The sequence below is a fragment of the Sebastes umbrosus genome, chromosome 22 (assembly GCF_015220745.1).
Source record: "Sebastes umbrosus isolate fSebUmb1 chromosome 22, fSebUmb1.pri, whole genome shotgun sequence".
Taxonomy (NCBI): domain Eukaryota; kingdom Metazoa; phylum Chordata; class Actinopteri; order Perciformes; family Sebastidae; genus Sebastes; species Sebastes umbrosus.
In genome coordinates this window covers 5360317-5382781 of record NC_051290.1, presented here as the reverse complement: position 1 = coordinate 5382781, position 22465 = coordinate 5360317, and the positions used below count along the sequence as shown (strand labels likewise).

Below are 22465 nucleotides of genomic sequence, written 5' to 3'. Positions count from 1 at the left end.
TACAAAATCTTCAAAATTAACAGAATTTGTATTTATTATCAAAATAATAAATTGTACACAAACAACTTGGTAAAAACAAATTAAAAAATATTTAGCAACAAAAACAAAATCTTCAAAATAAAATAAAATAAAATACATTTTTAGTGTAGCAACAATTTGGTAAAAATGTAGACATGAATTATAATTCCAGTTGCGTAATGTTAATTGTATATAAACATAAAATTGAACTGAATAGATCGGCCTAATTGTCACCGATACCCGATCAAGCTATGTGAGTCAGTATCGGCCCGATATCCGATCCGGTATCGGTGCATCCCTAGCTATGTTCTCATGATTACTAATGACATCCACTTCCAAAAATAAGCATACATAGCAATCATCTCTCCTGTGAATCAACAGGGGAAATCAAATAACATTGATTTCAAGTGTTTGTGTCATCATCCAGTGTGTACTCCAGTGTTCTCGCTGTTAGTGACAATTTCCCACAGAGAATGGCAACTTTCCGACAATTTCACATCAAGGATAGCTCAGTTTGAGAAGCTGACAGATAATTATAAAGGAAACCAGCCGAGAGTGGGATCGGAATCTGTTTTGGTACAATTTTAATTAATTTGTCATTTAGAGACGGAGATGAAAAACAGCATCTAGTGTGTGACTGCTAAATGTTTCAGACACTGATAATAATGTTCATTTTTACTTAGAAAGGTCAAACCATTCTTTTCAAGTGATTTTAACCACAGTCACAGACAAGGTTATAGATTGCTCTTAAAATCTGTGTGCTGGATTTTTCTAACTTCTATTTATGTCCATCGCTCACTTTATGCTCCTCTGGGAAGTAAACAAGTTTAATAAATAAACAAGTTAATAAGGAAATTATTATAAAATTAGATTATGGTTATTATGGTAAATACATTGAATACATGACAATAGAACAGAAATAATTTTGTTTTAGTGTTGTACGACCCTTTTTAGGGCGGACTTTTTACTGGCGTCCGGTCAAGGTTCGTTGTGTTGTGCGTTCAGAGATGGTATTCTGCATACCTTGGTTGTAATGAGTGGTTATTTGAGTTACCATTGCCTTTCTATCATCTCCAACCACTCTGCCCATTCTCCTCTGACCTCTGACATCAACAAGGCATTTCCGTCCACACAACTGCCGCTCACTGGATATGTTCTCTTGTTGGGACCATTTTCTGTAAACCCTAGAGATGGTTGTGCGTGAAAATCCCAGTACATCAGCAGTTTTTGAAATACTCAGACCAGCCCGTCTGGCACCAACAACCATGCCACGTTCAAAGTCACTTAAATCCCCTTTCTTCCCTATTCTGATGCTCGGTTTGAACTTCAGCAAGTCGTCTTCACCACGTCTAGATGACGTAAAGGCATTGAGTTGCTGCCATGTGATTGGCTGATTAACTATTTATGTTAACAAGCAATTGAACAGGTGTGCCTAATAAAGTGGCCTGTGAGTGTACATTGTTTGATACAAAAGGACATTCTTACACACCACCTTCCTTACTTCTCTTTAAATAGCCACTCCTCCACCTTTCTGTTTTTATTTACACCCATAAACGCATGGCCTGATTACACACATGACTGCCACACATCAGTGCGGTGCATTTCCCTGCGGCTGTAGTTCCCTGATTTACACCAGTAACCCCGCCCAAACTCTCCCAGCTCTGGGCAGTCTTTACAATCTAAGCCCCTGTCCTCTGTATATCCTCTCTATTGCCCCATAAAACATGCATGTGGGAGGTACCTCTCTCCTCTAATGTTATAGTCAGTGTGGCTAATCTCAGCACCCCACCCTCATTGGCTTTTACCTCATCAATCTTGCATCGGTTGTGTTTTTACTTCTGCTGTGTGCGTTCCGCCACCGTGTCTCGAGCTGCATGGCTCCTGCGTCGGGTAGTTAATCCTGAGTATAACAGTGGATTTTGGCTGTAGCATTTCCCCCTTTTCCACACAACCCACCCCTTTACACCCCCCCGCCACCACGTCTCAATGGCGTGCTGAGTGTCGGAGAGCACAGACTTGATTTCCCTGAGGGCCGCGCTGGCCGACTCGATGCAGCACTGATCCAGCTTTTTTATTTTTTTCCCCCCTCGATCCCGAACGCTGCTACTTCTGCCAACCCGCCTTATTACCTGCCTACAGTACAATTACTTCGCTCCAAACACTGTTTAAAGCCGCATTAAGCTATCATATTGACTCCCCCAGGCGCCCAACATGGATGCTAATATTAGTTGATGATTGGAGGTGCCAGGGAGCCGGGCAGTTGTAATTGACCAGTTTTGGAAGAGTGAACCTTTTGACAAATAATAGTATGCCAAGACCTGAGGCTGTTGCAAATCCATGTATTCCCCTGTTGATATTAAAGGAATACATCAAAACCACTTTTGACTACTCATCTAATCCACTATTATCAAATTCAGACTATTATTTCTTACCATGCACCGGCCAACGCTGTCATCAAATCAGTTAAATTACAACTTTATATTTAACAGTTTTGATTGATCTCCTCTAACAACAACAGGTCAGATCCAATCACTGATCTCCTGGTTTACTAAAGCAAAAGCAGAAATAATGGAGATGAAAATTAGCCTGTTTGGATAAATCTGGCACATTTACATTTTGGCTCATGTTAATTAAAGTGCATTGCCCCTTTTTAAATGAAATAAACATAACCATAAAGTAAGTCTGTCAAAGTTAAAGCAATAATAACACGTTAACGCTAATTCGTTTAAATGCCTCTGACTTCTTTAACACATTAATGCAATCGAGCTTTCAGAGTTTGTAGCGGGCTCCCTACTCTACATCATATGAACCTAGAAAACATAAGGAATCCAAATTTTGGCGAGGAATAACTGGCATGGCCATTTTCAAAGGGGTCCCTTGACCTCTGACCTCAAGATATGTGAATGTAAATGGGTTCTATGGGTACCCATGAGTCTCCCCTTTACAGACATGCCCACTTTATGATAATCACATGCAGTTTGGGGCAAGTCATAGTCAAGTCAGCACACTGACACACTGACAGCTGTTGTTGCCTGTTGGGCTGCAGTTTGCCATGTTATGATTTGAGCATGTTGTTTTATGCTAAATGCAGTACCTGTGAGGGTTTCTGGACAATATTTGTCATTGTTTTGTGTCGTTAATTGATTTCCAATAATAAATATATACATATATTTGCATAAAGCAGCATATTTGTCCACTCCCATGTTGATAAGAGTATTAAATACTTGACAAATCTCCCTTTAAGGTACATTTTGAACAGATAAAAAAACGCGATAATTTGCAATTAATCATGATTAACTATGGACAATGTGATTAATGGTGATTAGGTATTTTAATAAATTGACAACTCTACCATAAACATAAGATCATTTTCCCAAAATGCCGTGTTGTCCAGGGTATGGATCACTGCCAAAGTCCTGACCGACTTGGTTCGGAGGTCACTGTTAGTTTGTGGACCGGGGATGCAGAGCGGTCAGAGGTGGCTGCTGGTCCACTCTCAGATGACCTAAGGCCAAACAAAGAGCACAACACTGAGCTTGTTCTCGTTGCTCTCTGCTGACTCAGCGGATCACAACAACAGAGAACCAGACAGGGAGAAGGAAAGGAGACTGAGACTGAGTTGAGATGCAGGTACATGAACAGTGTTGCTGAGTCACTGTAGCTCGAGAGGGGAGGAACAAGTAAACAAGGACAAAACGTGTGATAAATAAGCCATATTGGCATTAGTTTGTAGAAACATGAATATTTGTAGAAGTAGAAGCAACAGTAGCAGAGTTTAAATATCTTTTTACAACCCGTTCTCACTCCCAGCTCGTCAAATACCGCCGCTTAATCAGTGCCCCTCACAGTCTGATACCATCCACGTCATTATTAGATGGTCAGAGCAACTAACAAAAACACTTATTTCAACCCAAACCTTAAACCTAACCAAGTAAACCTAAAAACTAAGTAAACCTGTGTTGGAAGTTTATTTTGAAAAGACAAGACAGGTATATATGTAATGAGTGAAAACTGTACATTTCCTGTGAACATGATAGTTTATTTTGAAAATACAATGTATGCATGTAATGAATGGAAACTCTACGTTTCCTATGAACATGGAAGTTTATTTTGAAAGGACAATGTATGCATGTAATGAGCGGAAAATCTACATTCCATGTGAACATGGACGTTTATTTTGAAAAGACACTATGCATGTAACGAGTGGAAACTGTGTTTCCTGTGAACACGGAAGTTTATTTTGAAAAGTCAATATACATGTAACGAGTGGAAACTGTGTTTCCTGTGAACATAGAAGTTTGTTTTGAAAAGACACCCTGCATGTAACAAGTGGAAACTGTATGTTTCCTGTGAACATGGAAGTTTATTTTGAAAAGACGTCCAAAAACTGACACTAGTTGGTTAAATAGGCGTCATAGTTTGAAGCGTGGGGCTACTGACCAAGCGTCAGTATTTCACGAATTAAGAGTGAGAACTTAAATAATAAAAGATAAAAACTTTGAACACCAGTAAATAAAACGTTAGCCTCCTTGGAACATTTATTCCATCATGAACCGAGAGCTCACCCAGATCCACAGTTGAGCACTCCGGTCTTCTCAACACTGCTCATATGTGAGCAGATGTTTCAGTAGTAACCCAGCTGTTAGTTGTAGATGCAGGTGACAGCAGCGAGGGAGTGGAGATGTGTGTGTTCACTTTGGGGTTGTTCCAGTGACGTTAGGCTTATTGGCTCCTATATCGAGCCGGATTCCCCTGAACATTTGGAGCAAACACAACAGATGGAGTTTTATGCTCCGACAAACCCAAGGCACCTAATAACAGGTTCTCAGGCAGCCATACGAAGGTAGTGTTTGGCCGATCAATAGTTGAAGGAGGAGTGAGGAAGTGATTACAAGACTCGGTTATTAATTATGACAATATGCTTAATTAGCTCCTCAAGGGACCTTTTTATAAGCCAGTAATTAATGGGGCAATTAGTGTGGTTAGGAACTACTAACAGAACAAGCTGATAGAACGGAGATGATATTGAATTCAAGTGGACCTTTTTGGAGCAGGAAGTAAAAGCCTACAGAGATCGTTGATATATGTATTCTTTATTTTAACGCGGGTGTTGACGGGGGGGTTGCTCTTAATTGGGCCATTTGTAAATGGCACAGTGAGATGTCTGTTTATCTATGCAGAAACAAATTAGTCTTGCACTGAACCATGCTTCTTTGGAAATGTGTTTAATTGAGATTTTAATGAGAATCCCCGGCAACCACCAACACGACAGCCACCACACATACTTATTCTTAAGACTTCAAGACTTGATCTGCATCCTAATCTTACATCTATCATTCAGCTTTTTCCTCCATCTACTTCTGAAAACAATTATTTGAAATCAAGTTTTGTTGGGAGGAAAACTAATGAAGATCTTGTCTGTGTTCATTTCCATCAGTTGTATTAGCTAATTCAGACTAGAAGCAACAAACACTTGGTGAATCATTTCCCATATCATGGCAGTGCATGATGCCTGTTGGGTCAGTAGTATGTACAATCTAAAAAGTGGAAATATGAGTTTTCATGAATAAGTGGCTGGAATTCCCCAGAGAAATTACAACGGTGGAGTTTGTAATTGACAATTTAAATGTCTTGCACTATTCATGACGGTGGGAGAGAACAACAGGAGACAGCATCCACCAAAACACACACACACACACATCACACACAGATATTATGGAGATGCTAAACAGGAACTGACTCCACCACCACTACCACTACTAATTTCCAATGCAAATGTGCCCCGAGTCTGGCAATTACACACCAGGTTTCAACCTTGAATTAATGTCAAATTGAATCTGAATACATTTCTAAGCAACACAAATCAAATCACTTTAGTCTGTGGATGAGCAGCTACTGTATTTTGTTGCAGTCATTGGGTATTTTAACACCGCTATTAAAAATATGAGGTTTTATTTTAGGCTTTCACACCAGTGATAACGGTGCTTTAACAACGTAGAGTTAAAGGGAAGGTTCACAATTTGCTCAAGTCAGTCTTAAAATAGTAGTCAGGTGTCCATATGAATATTGAAGCAGGTTTTGCTTGCTGCTATCATCCCCCCCTGTGCATACGGGCCGTTAAGAGATCCCTTCCTAATGCACTTCCAATGTAAGTGATGGGGGACAAAATAAACAGATGTTTTGTGCATAAATGTATTCAAAAGTTTACCTGAATCTTGCATTAAGAGAGTCTTTATGAAGCTTATATATTTCCAACTTGCACATCCAGCGGAAATGGAGCAGCAGAGCCGGCTTAAGGCAAAAAAATAAAAAAAAAATAAAAAAGGCGCCCTTCCTCATTTTCCGTATTGAGGTAACAAATGAAAAAGTAAAGAAAGAAAGAAAGAAATACTTTTCAAACCTGTCACTCTCGCTGTAGTGAAACTGACTAAACACTTTTAAGCCAACAATATCAGGGACTAATTGTTTATTTATATTATAATAAATAAGTTATAAGTCATGATACAGTTATTTATGATAATAAAAATTATATTTTTTGTCCTCAAACCTCTGTGATGTCTGATGTGTGTTGCGGTTTATGGGGATAAAGTCAGGGTTCTGGGGGGTCCAAATCCAAATTATGCCTAGGGCACCAAAAGGGCGGGAGCTGGCCCTGTGGAGCAGCATGAGAAATCTCATAGAGTGCTACAGGAATGAGTCCTACAACCCGGAAATGAGTTAGCATTTTAGCACTTCCGGTTCCCTCGTCTAAAAGTCAGTCGTTGTGTACACTCACGCTCATGCGACCGACTTCTGGCGATAGCATTCACACTTCAAAAATCATAAAAGTGGTGTTCATTTGTGGAGATTATCTTGCTGAAGAAAAAACGTTTGTTTGCCACAGAGTTTATTTCCTGCAATAATCCAAAAGCCAATGGAAAAATCCCATTGGCTTTTTGTCGAGGGAACCAGGGCAAGGCCTGGTTGGCCTACAAAAACATGTCACCCCTGGATCACTCTATAGGAGTCTCAACGCCTGACGAATGTAAATCCATGTTTTATTTTCTTAGCCGTATAGGTGGCTCATTAACTCCTAGGTTCAATATCTATGTCGCTAATGCTCAACACGTTTCACCGACCACTCTACACCACCACAGTGAGCTGCTGAAGGTGTTGATTCTCAGTGGGATTCCCAGTACTGCTAGTAGAAAACCCAGCGGGTGCTTGAATGTATATTTCTAAACAGAGCTTTAAAAAGTATCTCCAGCTCTCATTGACGAGAGAAGTAGACCGCCAGCAGAGCTGAAAATGCTCTAAATACCACAACACACGCCTCATTTGTACGTCCCTGTGCATCATGTGTGATGCTCCACGTCTATTTTTGGATTGAAATCACTGAGCTGTGTGTTGGTTCTGCCCTCAGGACCCAGTACCACCTGTACGGAGGAGTCTTGCTACCATCAGGGGGTGTGTCTCCAGCAGTGGGAGGGCTTCACCTGCGACTGCACCATGACGTCCTATGGAGGTTCATTCTGCAACGATCGTAAGTGAAACGTTTATTTTTTAGCGACTGGTTTGAGTATGTTTGTATGGCTGGAATGAGTGGTGCTGGTAGGAATATTGGTAGCTGGATAGCTGCACAGGTAACGTTGCAATTCTGCTGTAAGTGGCACTGAGAGGCCGCTATTGCTTCTTCAAAGGTTTGAGGAAAACTTGTTAAAATATTACTGCCAACAAGCGTCATATTAAAGTCAAAATATAAGTCAATAAGGCCCCATTACATCAGGGCCACACAGACAGCCCTACACTCCACATTCACTCCTCTTACTGACGTCCTATTACTCGCACGTTATTCATAGTAACACCTCAGATTGTGCAATTCAGAGTTCACCGGGAGATCTGCTCCCGGGCTCTTCCGAGGCGACGCCAACACACGCTGCGAGGAGAAGCGGCGATTCAAGTCCTGTGTCCCTGCCATGTGGTCACCTGCTGGGTGGCTGGCAGCGAGGAAGGAGGAGTATGGAGAGAGAGGGCCACATAGATTTATCGGATATCTGCTGTTTATTTTATTGGTTTCAAGTGGCTCTTCTCTTGAGTTTGACAGTTATTGTAATATGATTGTGGCTAATGCTTTTTACTGAGTGCTCACAGCGAGGCTACATTGTATACAGTATATTTGTCTTAGGTGTGAAGTAGCTGCATTGACTTCATCTTCAAGTGTTAAGAGGTGAAACTGCGCCGCACTGCAATATGATGGTGAAATATTTGTTAAGATGGATATGTTTTGCAGCAGAGCTCGGTTTTGGTAACAGAGCTTATGTGCAATTAGCATTCAGCACTCCTCACAGGCTTGATTTAAACAGGGGCAGAGGCAGGGTGACAGGCTAATAGACTTGTTTGCATAAGTCTCCGTTTGCTTATTAAGTGCTGGGTGCTGAGTTAAGCTGTATCACCCTCACCAACTTTTTTTTTTTTTTTTTTTTTTTTTTTTTTTTTAAACCACCCTATGTTTCATTTGTGATGGAGTTTATCTTTGATTGTTGTCATGTTGGTTGCCATGTTAGCTCGACAGAATATGATCGGGCGTGACAGTAAGGGGGATGATTAGCAAGGTGCTCCTTTGGCTCTTGGAAGACTCGAGCGAGGGGAAGGCGATAATAATAACCGCTCTGTCGGCATGACAGCCACGCCGAGATAAGCAGCGAGATCCCTCGAGGAGAGCAAATGATGAAGAGAGGAGAGGAAGAGGGGTGCTGATTCCTGCATTCGAGTCGTCGTTGCCTGTGGGGAGCGTTTCGCGGTTTTACTGTGCCGGCTTCAAAGATGACAGGTGGAACTGTGCGGCACCAGGGAGCAGAGCAACATGTGTTCTGTGGAGAGACCTAGGGGATGTGTGTCTGTTTGGTGAGAGTGTGTGTAGAGTGGAGGGAAGGACCTCACCAGCAGCCTGAGCAAAGATATTGTATAACTGCACACAAAACATTTAAGTAGAGCGACTAGCTGTCTGATTAAATTAGGTCAAACTCACACATATGAGATTATACGGAAGCCCAAAGAAGCAAGTGATTAAAAAATTAAAAAAAGTCTGATCTAAATTGTTTTCTCTCTTGCGTTTATGACTTAAGAACAGGTGAAAAAAAAAAAAGTTTTGCCAGGATCTTCGTCTAAGTTACCTTTTTTTTCCATTTGTGAAATGTGAAAAAAAAAGGTTTTTTTTTGACAGCATATTTTTTTTTTTTGTTTTTTTAATTTCTACATGCTCTCTAAACACAAGATACATATATTGTGTGTCAGCAAGTTATTTAAATTTAAACTCACCTGGAAGAAAACGTCAATGTGTTTAGTCTTATTTAGAACATGGGGTAGTGGTGCACTTCAGCCTCTTGTGGCCAAAGTAAGTATTACAACAACAAACTTCCTAAAAAAATCACCTTCAACTTTATTTTTGTTCACCTGTTTTCACAGATGAAAAAAAGATTATCCTGTCTCGAAACTGTTTTTCACCTGTTCTTAAGAAAACAATATAGATCAAACTTAAAAAAATGGATTACAATTTTATTTTTTTCTCACGTGCCTCTCAGGGCTTCCATAAGAGATTTTTCTTCTCTTTTCAGTACATGCAGTACTAGTATTATGGGTTCATCGGCTGCTGTTTAACGTCCACTCCCCTCCACTCTTTGTCTTATCGCAGTGTTTTCTTGTTGAGGGATTGCCGTACTACGGTATAACACATTCACAATATCTGAGAGAACAGCCAACACCTCCTCTAACTCACCGACGGCACATTTGTGGAACACTGATTTCCCTTTTCAATGTGGCCAATTTCAAAATAAGACTGCAGGGGCAAACTGCTGTCAAAAGTGCATTCAAAATGTAACTCCCCAACACTTACCATTAAATGTGTCCACGCAGTATATATATTTTACCAATGTGTTATACAACAGTCTGTCAGCCTCTTTCATTGTGCATGCATTGCTATAGCTGGTTTCTGTTGCTGCTTTCCTTCCTCACAGCAGCTGCACATCTTCAGACCTGCCCTTCAGTCTTCATTTCTGCCAGCTTGAAACTTTTCGAAAAAAACACTTTTCACCTCTTAAACTTGAGAGCCTGCCCCGAGTTGAACTTTTGGCTCCTTCTCATCATTGTCTTCTTTCTTCTCTTTGCGCTCTTCTCGCTGCACAAGCAGCTTTGTATCCTTGAGCCTTTTTCTGGACTTGGGCAATCACCGGCTCAATATTTCACCGAACACGCCAACCTTCTGATCCTCTGAAATCTAAGGTAGGTCTTATCACGTCAGGTATGAAACTGATGCTCCAGGTGTGGAGGATCTTGCATCATCTCTTTTTTGTTTCAGAAGCGACTCGCGGTGTGAAGTCGCGGCCCTGTCGTCAGGGTTGCGCTCTCTCTTTACTCCAGAGTAAAACAGTTTCCCGCTGATCCCTGCCATGTGCCCTCGCTTTGTCTGCTACATATCTGAAATGGACAGCTTTGAAATGGTTTAATTCCTTGTAGACTTTCTTCCTGTAACCACATAAATCAAATAGCCTGCATCCTACCTTTCTGTGTCTGCATGCATAATGAGAATGAGACAGGGATAAACGGGTGTATGGGTTGCATCTCTTTGTAGCTTTACAAAGGGTATGGATGCATGTCATCAAAAGAAGGGACAGAAATAGGGCCAGTACCATGAATCACAAAGAGCCACGCTCTTTATCTCTCACTCAGCAGCCATACTGTGAGAAATACAGTGTGCATGTACTTTAAAATACACACTGGTTGCCCACGTGTATATACTGTCTCTCACATGCACACACTTCCCTTTCGACAGAGATGATTTTGATTTTTCTTTCAAAGAAGAATGAATGACTTGAATAGAGTGATTGTCACTGCTTTTCGTTCTCTGCGGAGAATGAGCATAATTATTCATCCAGCATTGCTCACACCGCTGTTTGTGGACGGCCTTCCTCGGTGGCTATGATAGACAAAGCATAGATGGACCCAGTTGGTGTATGTGTGGACCACACTGTCTACTATTAAAGCAGCAATTTGCCTGTTAAATAAATGCTGTAACACATGAAACAGAACTACAGTTACATACAGCCCTAATGACACACTAAGAGTTGAGTTTCACTTGGTAAATTGTTCAATCAACCTGTTCTCACGCCCTACTTGTCTAATAGCGCCGTTTGGTCAGTCCCGTGAGTTGTTTAGTACCGTCAGTCCCGTGAGTCATTATTATCGTCAGTCACGTGAGTCGATTAGTATCATCACTCCTATGAATTGTTAGTCACGCGAGTTGTTAGTATCGTCAGTCCCAGAGTCACGTGAGTCGTTAGTATCTTCAATCACGTGAGTTGTTAGTATCTTCAGTCACGTGAGTCGTTAGTATCTTCAATAACGTGAGTCGTTAGTATCTTCAATCCCGTGAGTCGTTGGTATCGTCAGTCCCGTGAGTCACGTGAGTCTTTCGTATCTTCAGTCACGTGAGTCGTTAGTATCTTCAATCACGTGAGTCGTTAGTATCTTCAGTCACGTGAGTCGTTAGTATCGTCAGTCCTGTGAGTCACGTGAGCTGTTTAGTATTGTCAGTCATGTGAGAAACTAGTCATGTGAGTCGTTAGTCAGTGAAGTCAACCACGACCTAACCCTAACAAAGTGGTTGTGTTGCCTAAACCTAATTTCCTGTGAAAACGGAAAAGTTTATTTTGAAAGGACACTATCCATGTAACAAGCGTATATTGACACGCCGTCCCCAGTCCGTCCAACAACAACGCAAGAGGGGTAACCCGTGTGTCGATCTCCGATGCCGAGGGGCACTGACCAGGCGGAGTGAGAATGTGTTGGCTCAACAGAGAAACAGTGTTAGTCTATTTTCCTCCGTCATTTATTTCCCTCTGGCTCGAAAAGGTTGTCAGAATTATTGACACTGCAGTTATCATTTATGAATGCAGATTCACGGATGAATGGAGTATATATTACACAGACAGAGAAAGGGTTCAATCATGCAGTATTTTTCAACATTGATGTTTATCTCAGATAAACTGAAGTACTCTGTCTTTTTATTACCTGTTGGACATCAGCCAGTCATGTTTACTGCTCGTGATGTGGTGAAGGTTAACCGACCGCAGCTACAGAAAACACTTTATCAAACCTGGAATGAGAAGTACTAGTTTTCTTTTCACATTGGATTTCTTTTAATAGAAGTTATTGAATCCCATATCTGGATAACTCAATAGAGGATGAGTCAGTTGACCTTAAGTAGCTGCTAACTAAAGCTTTTCATTAGCTCTGGTTTCAATGGAGTTTTAGTGTCACATGATTTTCTAAATGCTGTTACAGAATCCTCTCGACTCTGCCAAGAATAAAAAGCTTTTTAATAATCAAACTCACTTCATCTTGTAGCTCGTTGCAATCTGAGAATGCATGAATTTTTCCGTCATGTCCAACCTCATTGTTGTGCACTTCGTTGTTCCCTCTGAACAGTCACACATTGCAGAGCCCAGAGGGCGAGGGCAGGGGACAGAATAAAATGTGACACGTCGAGAAGCTGCTACTAAAACAGGATTACCCCGGGGTTACCCGCTCTGGTTGGTGGCGTTGACGAGGCAACGCTCAGGGCTTCACGGATGTGGATTTCTTCCAGGCGTTGTTTAAAGCGCGCTTCCATGTTCTTCCCCTCCCCTGTCTCATCAAAAATGCAGATGTTTGTGTTAGCAGTATTGTTGTTTTATTCATTTTGAAATAGGTTCGCCTCCGGGGCGTCCACTAACAGTCAAGAACGGGTCTGCTCACTGAAGTCGTTTCTTGTAAATCGAAGCATTTTTTTTTTTTTTTCGCAGTTGAACAAAAGAGAACGATGGAAATGCATCACAAAATATTTATATTCATATTGCAGTACAAGATTACGTTGAACTGTTTATTTACTTACCTCCTAAATCCCCTGGTCCAGGAAGGTATTTTGAGAGCACCCATGCAGGCCTCCCTCCAACTTCCTTTCCCCCCCGATCCCTGTATCATACTGGACTGCTGTCTTCTTTTTTTTACCGGCATTGCTTATTTATGAGCCTCCACCTGACATGGCAGATAAGAAAAGACACCATTGAGAAAGCCCGGCAGTCTGATTGGCAGAAAGTTTATATTGGAAGTGATCACCATAGCTCAGGGTTAACACTGTTCCCTTTTACCCGCGGATAAAGGGAAGCGGCCCACCGCTCACTCTCGCTGAATAAATTTGTCAAGTTTCTATGTGGCCATGTCGGCTGAGCGGCGGTTTAGACTTGCGCTGTGCGGGGATGTGTTTGTGCATCTGAACTAATTCAGAGGCTCCGATCCCAGCGGAGAAGCTCCCATTTTGTCGAACAATATTGTTTGCACCTCTTCGGTTGACCCCTTGTGCCGGTCAGTTTGCTCTGACAGGCCTACCGCGCTGCACCCCCGGGGAGGCTAATACACGAAGCACGGCTCGGAGGAAGCAGCAGATACAAATGAAATTCGGCATCCCTCCTTTCAACACACAGTCTGCTGACCTTCATATAACAAACAAGTATTCTCCAGCAGTTTTTAGTATCAAATGAATCCCTTTTTCTGAAACCGCCTCTTTTGTTTCTGCTCTCATTACCAGTAGAAACATGTGGTGCTGTTACACCGGTAAACACTTGCAATTGAAACAAGAGGTTGTTGCACATACTGTACCGCCGTGTTCATGCACACCGATTCATTTTAGGCACAACAAATAGAAAAAAAAGCTGTCTTATACCCCCTCGTACACACACACACACACACACACACACACACACACACACACCAGTGAGAGCATTTGTTATTCAGCAGCAGCCCGCGGTGATTGACTGGTCTATTTGTCTCTGCGTAGCGTATAAGTGGGCCACTTGGTATTCTGCCTTATTCATCTGGAACCAACTCAGACAGAGATGCTGTGTAAGTGCGTGCGGCGCGATGGCTTTGTTTCTCTCTCTCTCTCTCTCTCTCTCTCTCTTTGCTCTCTCATCCTCTGTTTATGTGAGTGAGAGAGCGACGGAGAGAAAACAAGACGGAGAGAGGGACACGGAGGCGTAGATGCTGGGAGGAGCAGGCTGTGTCTGTGCAATTGGTCGCTGGGCGTTAGCGCAGCACGTGCATGTGTACAATGAATCCAGCTGCCGGTGGTGCATGGTGCTGTCAGGCATACTAATTAAGTGCAGAGTTCCAGTGTGTTTGCAAACACTGCTGATTTCAATCTGCCTCCTCTCCCAATCCCTCATCTCGGTTTCTTTTCACTATTACCGTTCCAACTGAAAAGGAACAATGAAAGCATCAAACAGTTGCGCAACTACCAGGCATGTTGAAGATACTTAATAGGTACAAATTAGTGCCAGATATGATATTTTATACCTATTTATTTGGAAGTTTATGTTGGATCAAAAGGTATGTTTTTGCCCATATTACTAGAAAATATGCATTTATTTGGAAACTTTATGTTGGATCAAAAGGTATGTTTTTGCTCCATGTTACTAGAAAATATACCTTTTATTTAGACACTTTATGTAAACTCAAAAGGGATGTTTTTGCCCCATATTACTAGAAATTATACCTTTTATTTGGAAACTTTATGTTGGATTAAAAGGTATGTTTTTGCCCCATATTACTAGAAATTATACATTTATTTGGAAACTTTATGTTGGATTAAAAGGTACATTTTTGCCCATGTTACTAGAAAATATACCTTTTATTTGGAAACTTTATGTTGGATCAAAAGGTAAGTTTTTTGCCTCATATTACAAGAAATCTTCCCCATTTATTTGGAGGTTTATGTTGGATCAAAAGGTACATTTTTGCCCCATATTACTGGAAAATATACCTATTATTTGGAAACTTTATGACATGTTATCTGACATATCTTATTGAGATGTTTTTGGAGCAACTGTAAATGCATGTATCATAACAACAAAAATGTAAAGCTCATGTAATAGATGAACATATCCATCCCATTTGAGCATGGATCAGAGCAAGTAAGAAGAACAACTAGAAAAGGATGAAATAAGAGATGTCTGAAAGCCTTTTAGCGCCTGCCTGTGACTTCCCTCTGTGTCATGCTAACACCGCGGTAGCATTCACAAAAAACATCACACACCCATTCACACACGAAGTACATCTATCCGAGTCATGTCTGATTGCAGAAGGTGTGTATGGTATTTGAGAGTGCATTTGCTCCACTGAATTCAATCAGTTCCAGAATATTGACACTAGTCAGATGTGTGATGCTGCTATTTACAAAGCGCCGACAAAGGAATTGACTAATATGAGACGTGTGATCTGAGCACCTGCGAGGAATAATTGCTTTCCCCCCCTGTTTTTTTCGCCCGCTTTTATGTTTTGACTCGCTTCCCCACGTCCGCACAAATATCCCTCCCACCTCCCCTTGTTCTTGTTCCAGCGTACAGTGAAAGGCTTTTGATAATGTTTGCAAGTGGCTGGAGTGGTCTCAAAGCAATTACAAAGGCCCATTAATTGTCCCTTCATGCACATTGTGGTTTAAAAGCTCACCCGGTCTTTAATTAAAAACCAAGCAAGGAGTGGAAAATGTGCCCTGGTTCGACACAAAATAAAAACGCATGGAGACCAAAAGAGGGTTTTTCTTTTGGTATTTTTACCCAAACAAACAAACAGGCAGATGTCTCACCTGAGGAACACAATGCTCATTGAGGGACTTTAAAGCTCAAAGCTAAACAGATAATGTAAACGCTCACTAATAATATCACAATGGGTGAGGTATCTTCACCTCGTCTGCTCTCCACTGTGCTGCGAATCTTGAATATCGGCACGCTGATTGAAAATGTAAATTAATACCAGCTAAAAAGCCAGATTTCCACCTAAGCCATATGTCGAGCTATTACTTTCACCTGCCGCCCTGCAGGCCACAGAATGTGCCGTCCACCCTCCACCAATCCCCTTCAAGCTCTTGACATGGTGACTTCTAAAGTCCAATGGGCTTAGCGTTGCCCTCTTTTGGGGGAGCCAAAATTGCCTTTGCACGCCCAGACACTATTTCATTCCTTACTCGCGCTCTCGTCCTTTTCACCGCTTTCCATCCATCCTCTCATTTCTCTGCTTTCACTCGCAGTGTCTGCAAATGGAAAGATAGCTGCAAAACGCTCCCCGGTCTCTCTCCTCATCTCATTTATGGAGCGGCCCATAACTGAGAAGTAGAGAGGGTCCTCGTCTCTCTCTCTCTCTCTCTCTGTGTGTGTGTGTGTGTGTGTGTGTGTGTGTTTATGGGTATAAAAAAAAAAAAAAAGCAAGCCAAGTGATTATTCAGGATTCACACTGCGTTTCTGGCCTAATGAGGTGCCGGTTAATTGCTAGGGTTCGGACAGCAGCTCTTTGGGGCCGGCTGGCAAACGACGCGGAGAGAAGATGGGAGCCATGGAAGAGGTGGGAGGAGTGCATAGCAACAATGAACGAAAAATGAGAATGGAGAGTTATAGAGATTATGAGCCAAAAAAAAAAATGTTAGTCTGACACCTTCCATGAGTTGGCTTTCTTTGGCGACCGTGCTCGTCTTTATGGAGGACGGAACCTGCAAAAATCATAAATAAATAAATAAATTACTTGATAAATAAATACATACATAAATGTACCCATTAATTAATTAATTATTTCTATTTTAATTTGCTTCTTTTTTTATTTATCTTTGTATTTATCCCCATATTTATCTACTAATTGGTTCATTTCCCATTTTATTTACTTATGTATTTTTTTAAATACATTTTTAAATTGATTTATTTATTTTTGCATTTATTTTTTATTTAATTTATGTTAATTTTTGCATGTATGTATTTATTTATGTATTTATGCATTTATTTTTTATTTATTTCTACATAATTTTCCCTTTGCATTTCACCCTAATTTATTTCCCTCAACTTATTTATTTCTGTAATCTTTTATTTTTACATTTCTTCATGCATGTCTGCCTCATTATGTAAATGAGGGCGCCGTCACTCAGCGTGTGTCTTGGGGGTCCTTCCTCCATACGTCTTTTTCCCAGAAGGCTTTTGCAGGTGAAAACAGTTTATTTCCCTTATTGGATCAGGGGGTTTGAGGGGATTTTTCATTTTATTTCTCTCTGAGAAGTTTGCAGCTCCGCTTACTCATTCCTCCTGAGTCTGTGCTGAGTGATTCCAGCTGGTGATGAGAATCGGAGAGGGCTAAAGCCTCCCCTTAAGTCGGTCCTGATCCACGCTGTGTTGAGCACTGAGTCCATGTTGACGCCGGCGTGACCTTCATCACAACAAGCGGCCTGACAATCGATGTTAAGCCTCGACCAAGTGCATCACGCTCTCGGCGATGCTGGTTTCACGAGGCTATTTTGCTCCGAAGACCAGTAGTCCTTTTCTCTGCTTTTCTTCTTCTTCATTTCGAGCCATGTGCCAAAGCAAATGATCACCTGTAGAGTTGCCATTCAGGATGAGAGCGAATGCATTTCGGTAATCAAGCAGAGAGCATACAAGAGGGGCTAGGCATGACCAACGTCTGTTGTAACCTATCAAGCCTATTAAGCATTAACAGTAGGCTAGCAAAAGCAAGGAGTACAACACTTAGTGAGCTGCACTCAGTCCTTTACAACTGTTGAAGTCAATTCACTCCGTGTTATGGCCCTCCCATGGCGGAAATAAAGGACTCAATAAATAAAGAACTACAGTAAATGCACACTCAATTAAATAGGTATATCTCCTTGTAATACGGAGAAACAACGTACCTTGTGTTCCAACATTCATGACCATTTTCAAAGGGCCTATGGGTTTTATGGGTACGGGTTCACTGACAGCTGTTGTTGTCTGTTGGGCTGCAGTTTGCCATGTTATGATTTGAGCATATTTGTTTATGCTAAATGCAGTACCTGTGAGGGTTTCTGGACCATCCATCCATCCATCTGCAACCGCTTATCCCGTTAGGGGTTGCGGGGGGGCTGGAGCCGATCCCAGCCGACATTGGGCGAAGGCGAGGTACACCCTGGACAGGTCGCCAGTCCATTGCAGGGCTGACACATAGAGACACTCACATCTACGGGCAATTTAGAGTCAACAATTAACCTGACCTGCATGTCTTTGGAAGGAAACCGGACTACCCGGAGAAAACCCACGCTTACACGGGGAGAACATGCAAATTCCACACAGAAGGGCCCTAAGCCGGATTTGAACCTGCGACCCTCTAGCTGTGAGGCGCCAGCGCTAACCACTGCACCACCGTGCAGCCCAGGTTTCTAGACAATATGTGTAATTTTTGTTGTGTTGTTAATTGATTTCCAATAATAAATATATACATATATTTGCATATAGGAATCATATTATTAAATACTTGACAAATCTCCCTTTAAAGTACATTTTGAACAGATAAAAAATTAATTTGCGATTACCTATTCTAATCAATTGACAGCCCTTTATTGAATATCTAAGTAAGATAGGTACAACATGTACCGGATTGTACAATAGGAATGGCTGTGAAGACTTTTTGTTCTCACAGTACTGGTATTGTGATGCCGGAGAAGAATGCATCATCTTTGCTAGCATGAATGACAGCTGCAGGACAAGCAGACTGGGAGTGCTGACCACCTGAAATAATAGCCAGTGCTTCAGGGATGACTGCACTCCCAGGATACATTACATATTGGATAGTACTGTCCACACATACTGTAGGGTTTGGTGGGAGGAAGTACCGCTATGTCAGTCGAACTCCCTCATATTCTCTCCCTCTCTCTCTCTACACACGCCCACAAACACACAGGAAACTCTGCAGAGAATGTCAATGTTTCCTCAGGGCACCGGCACGGAGAGAGACCTTTACTCAAGTTGACATGCTAGATCATCAGGACTGACACGCGCACGCACGCGCACGAACATACATCTTCCCTGTATTCATCCCCGCGGGGGGTTGAGCTGTCGATAAGTTGAGCTGACAGCCTCCTCCTCACCTTGTCTTCCCTCTCCATCCCGTCCTCTTCTTTCGACTCCTCTGCCCTCTATTCCCTGTACAACTTCCCGTTCCATTACTCTCCCTCCGCTGCTCCCTGTAGGCGGAGGGAATCCCATGTCCCTGGTAACGGGGGCTTAAGCATTTAAAGCATGATAAATTTAAACATTAGTTCTATGATGTTAAATGAATTGTGGTCTTTCAGGTCTATTTAAGCCAAGACATTCAATATGTGTTCATTCAGAGTAACATTTCAACAAACTTTATGGATTACGTACTAGTATCATGCCCCTGTGCCGGCGACAGCCTTTGTCCATACGCCTGTCCAGTCCATTCTAGTGAACATGATATCTCAGGAACGCCCGGAGTGAATGTCTTCAGATTTGGCACAAACGTCCACTTGGACTCAAGGATGAACTGATTTGATTTTGGTGGTCAAAGGTCACACACGTTTCTGACCCCAACTCAAGAATCCATATACTAATTATGACAATTTCACACAAATGTTTAATAGATGGGTTTCTTTGTATACAAACAACCGGTTGTAATCAACTTAGATTTCGTACCTTCTTGTTGACTATACTAGACTCCTGCAGAGTCCAACCACCAGATACCATCATCATATGACGTGTTAGTATGAGATTTGTTTATTATTATCACCTGTTATAAACGTTAGATCAGACATAAGTTTGATTTGACTTTCGGTAGTGAAGTCTGTTTGATTAACACTCCAGTCGGAGTTCAAGTTACGTGAGTCCCTCTTGATGGCTGCCGCAAGACACACTTTTTCCTTAGCGATTCCTCAACAGGAATAACGATAATATAAAACTTGAGATTTTGGTCGTGTTATTAGTACAACCAGTCACACAGCAGCTGTTTCTAAGTCGGGCAGGTGAACATTAACATTACACCCCTGACGGCTCTCTAATGTAATAATGTCTAATGTAATTCTAGTTTAATCAAGTCAACAACTGTGCAGCAATCTTCCTTTTTATAAAATACCTCAGATTTTGGCATAATTGGAAGAGGTTGTCTCACACTGGTGATATTGTTTGTTCGAATGTTTCTTACAACAAAGATGACATTTCTTCTTTTGTATAGATTAAGTTAGAGTAATCAAAAAGGTTTTTTTTCAGGGAAGCATTGTCAATTAGCCTTTCACCTATTTGTAAACTTGGTAAATCTTTGCATCATTTGCGACACACAGAGAGCAAGACAAGACTTGGTAGGCTCTGTGTAGCAGAGTCTGACAAACATCTTCATCTTGTCGTTGGGTCTATGGTAATTTCATCCCCAAATGAATGCAGTAGAGATAACACATGCTAACATGCTAAACATAGCGCCGTAACAAAAGTCCAATTAGATCAGAGATATGTATTCAAGAACAGATAGCTGGTTAACTCAGCTACACTTCAGTTGTACATGCCTCATTATACGCATCATCGTTAGAGATGCTGATGATAAAGCCTTTTAAATCACCAATTATAAGCAGAAAAAAAAAACTTTTTCTCTGAGTTTTGGAGGCAATTAAATCCAAACACAACCAAAGTACCGATCAATCTGGGGAAACTAATATGGATTGAGGTTCTTGTTAAAAGATGGATATAAACAAGCACTGCATTACCATGAACTCGTGCAGCGTCCTTGAGCAAGAATCCTCTATTTGCTTTGGAAATCATAGTTGACCGTGTGTTAGCGAGAAGCTTGAAATGGGTTTTGAAAACATGCAGCACTTCATCTTAAGATAATATTTAACTCCTCAGATATTTTTTTTTTCTCTCAGTACCTCTTTTCAATGGCATGAATGACCGCTGTTACGGCGACACATTCCTTGAGCTCCGGCAGTAGTCGAGTGGTTGCACGTAAGTTGGATTGAAAGCACTCTTTGTGAACTGGATATGGCTGGACCATATATGATGTCTTAGACAGCCATTACTTCTCTCTGTGGTATGTCAGTGGAATGTCCACTCCACGTCAAATGTCCTTTAGCTGAACATGAAATTGGTCCATTCATGTAAAGTCGGAATAAACGCAGTTTCTTGCACAACCTTTTCCAGGTCCTGATACTTCTGATAATGTGGTGCTGATGTGCCAAAACATAAAGTATTTTGTTATTTGTGAAACCTAAACTGAAGTATAACTTCACAAGATTCTCAACATTCCTCGTTTTCACACACGCTGCTCTCTTTCCCCTCTAAAATAACATGTCAAATTGCTACTTTATAATAATATGACTTTATTCTCTTAATATTACGACTTTTTTCTCTTAAACTTCAGACTTTATTCTCATAATATTACAACTTTTTTTCTCTTAAACTTCTGACTTTATTCTCCTAATATTACAACTTTTTTCTCTTAAACTTCTGACTTTATTCTCATAATATTACAACTTTTTTTCTCGTAAACATCTGACTTTATTCTCGTAATATTACAACTTTTTTCTCTTAAACTTCTGACTTTATTCTCCTAATATTTTGACTTTTTTCTCTTAAACTTCTGACTTTATTCTCCTAATATTACAACTTTTTTCTCTTAAACTTCTGACTTTATTCTCATAATATTACGACTTTTCTTCTTGTAAACATCTGACTTTATTCTCATAATATTACAACTTTTTTTTCTGGTAAACTCGTGGCTTTATTCTCGTTATATTAAGACTTTATTCTCACAATCTCAGATTTTTTTTTTTCCTCAACGTGGCCCTGATACTCCGTCGTAACATACTACGACTACTGACTGAATAAACTACTGTAAGAAACACTCATCATAGGAAAATGTTGACTTATTTCTTCTTAAAATATTATTAGTTATATAATTAATGTCATCTGAAGAAAAACAGCAGATTATTATTATTTTAGGAAAGTTACAGTTAATATGCATATTGTGTAAAAATAGACCAGAGTGAGTACGTTTTCTCTATCTGTATCTGTCTTCTTCAAAATGACTGACAGAGTGCCCCTACGCTCTGATAGTGTGTGTAATTTTAAATTCAGACCCATGGTAAACATTTTATCCATCAAATCCTCTTTTAAATATTTTAACTGTATGGGCTGCAATTGGGATTTTTCTTCCTCCAAAGGCGGTTTGATGTATGCATCGTGTACGCATGTGTGCTTCCATTCAAACCTAATCTGAATGGAATGGAGAAACTGACTCCCTCCTGAACATCAGCTGTTATATGTTGTACTCTGTTGGACTAAAACTTCCCTCACATCCTCCCCTTCTGTCCCCAGACCAGTAATGGAATTCCCCAAGCGGAAACGCGGTGGCCGTTTTAAAGCGGGCCTGAATCAGGTGGCTAGTGAGGTGATAAATGATGGCGGCCAAAGAGGGCGATAAATCAGGAGTATCCCTCTCCCCTTCCCTGAAGAATTAATATACATCGAGGTGCATTTCATCGCTTAGACTGTGACGTTTTAATAGATTTTCTTTTGCCTCTCGCTTATCCCCAAACCCCTTTTTGGCTAAAGCCCGGAGCATCATCTCGGGGTTTTTACGATGTGTC

General features: G+C 41.1%; 1 protein-coding gene across 14 annotated transcripts in view; it reads left to right on the top strand.

Annotated features, from left to right (window-relative positions):
- The window catches only part of nrxn2b (neurexin 2b), a 794249-nt gene that overhangs the window by 436209 nt on the left and 335575 nt on the right, over positions 1-22465 (top strand). For all 14 annotated transcript variants that reach the window (XM_037758116.1, XM_037758114.1, XM_037758111.1 and 11 more), the window contains one exon: positions 7421-7540. In XM_037758116.1, coding sequence (XP_037614044.1) covers positions 7421-7540 — 120 coding nt within the window. The remainder of the gene's footprint in view (positions 1-7420; positions 7541-22465) is intronic.